At 39.6% G+C, this 1,292-nt stretch overlaps 1 protein-coding gene across 1 annotated transcript in view; it reads left to right on the top strand.

Annotated features, from left to right (window-relative positions):
- The window catches only part of LOC107578608 (nuclear receptor subfamily 1 group I member 2-like), a gene marked incomplete at its 3' end in the record, with an annotated part of 5,592 nt that extends 4,538 nt beyond the window's left edge, over positions 1–1,054 (top strand). Inside the window, exons 2-4 of the mRNA XM_016264551.1 lie at positions 131–300; positions 411–694; positions 864–1,054. Coding sequence (XP_016120037.1) covers positions 131–300; positions 411–694; positions 864–1,054 — 645 coding nt within the window. The remainder of the gene's footprint in view (positions 1–130; positions 301–410; positions 695–863) is intronic.
- Between the last annotated feature and the right edge of the window lie 238 nt (positions 1,055–1,292).

The following is a 1,292-nucleotide window of genomic DNA, read 5'->3' as shown; positions in this document are numbered from 1 at the left end:
TTTTTTTTATTGTCAAAAACTTTACAAAATCTTTCTTACTCCAATCTTTTGAACAGTAGTGTATACCTAATTGTGTATAAAAATTCCATAGTGTAGCCTTCACTTTGGTTCCTGTGGTTCTTTTCATCAGTGATCATGTCGGATGATGCTGTGGAGAAGCGGAGGATACAGATCAGGAGGAAGAAGATGCAGGAGGAGCCTGTAACGCTCTCCCCTCAACAGGAAGCTGTCATCCAGGAGCTGCTCACAGCACATCAAAAGACCTTCGACATGACTTGTGCCCACTTCATTCAGTTCCGGGTAACATACTTACCTGATTTCGATTGTCTGTTTGAGATTTCTTCAAATACTGTATATCTTCTGAACAATATTTTTAAGCACTGTCTTTATTAGAGGTTTTATGTCCTCAGCCTTTAGATCGGGATCAGAAATCCATGTCTGAGTGTGGTCGAGAGCCAAACAGCAGCAGGTTCACTTACGCACCCATGCACAAACCGTCGCCTGAAGATGCAATGCAGCAGACCATCAGCTTTGTCTCCCCCTCGTTCCCTTCCTTCAGCTTTCAGAGTCCTGAAAATAAAGAGAAGAATCAACATAAAAGTGCCATCTTCACCTCTCTGCCACATTTTACAGACCTCACCACATACATGATCAAGAATGTAATCAACTTCAGCAAGACGCTTACAATGTTTAGGTGAATACTGGCCGCCTTACAGTCCATATGATATAAAGATACATCACTGGTGGTCACAAGTGATCAGACGAGACATGTTTACACCTGATAGTTTTTTGCTCATGTCAGTTTAGTCAAGCAGCTTGACGGATACAAGATTATAATGAATTTGTTGTGTTTTGAATGACAGGGCTCTAATCATAGACGACCAGATCTCGCTGCTGAAAGGCGCCACCTTTGAGATCATTCTGATCCATTTCAACATGTTCTTTAATGAGGTGACAGGTATCTGGGAGTGCGGCCCGCTGCAGTACTGCCTGGATGACGCCATGCGAGGTGAGGGTCTTCACAAGTCTCCATTAATCTTATATAGACTCTGCTGTATAATAATAATATGAATTATTCAGCAAGGGTGTATTAAATTGATCAAAATTGGCATGTATTACTCTTATATACAAAAGGTTTCAAATAAATTGTTCTTTTGATATTTCTATTCATCAAAAGAATCCTGGAAAAAAATTTATCTCTGTTTACACAAAAATATTAAGCGGCACAACTGTTTTTAACATTGATAATAATCAGAAATATTTCTTGAGCAGCAAATCAGCATATTAGAATG

Source organism: Sinocyclocheilus grahami, unplaced genomic scaffold (genome assembly GCF_001515645.1).
Source record: "Sinocyclocheilus grahami isolate Dianchi unplaced genomic scaffold, SAMN03320097.WGS_v1.1 scaffold11107.1, whole genome shotgun sequence".
Classification (NCBI taxonomy): domain Eukaryota; kingdom Metazoa; phylum Chordata; class Actinopteri; order Cypriniformes; family Cyprinidae; genus Sinocyclocheilus; species Sinocyclocheilus grahami.
This window is presented reverse-complemented; position numbering and strand designations above follow the sequence as displayed.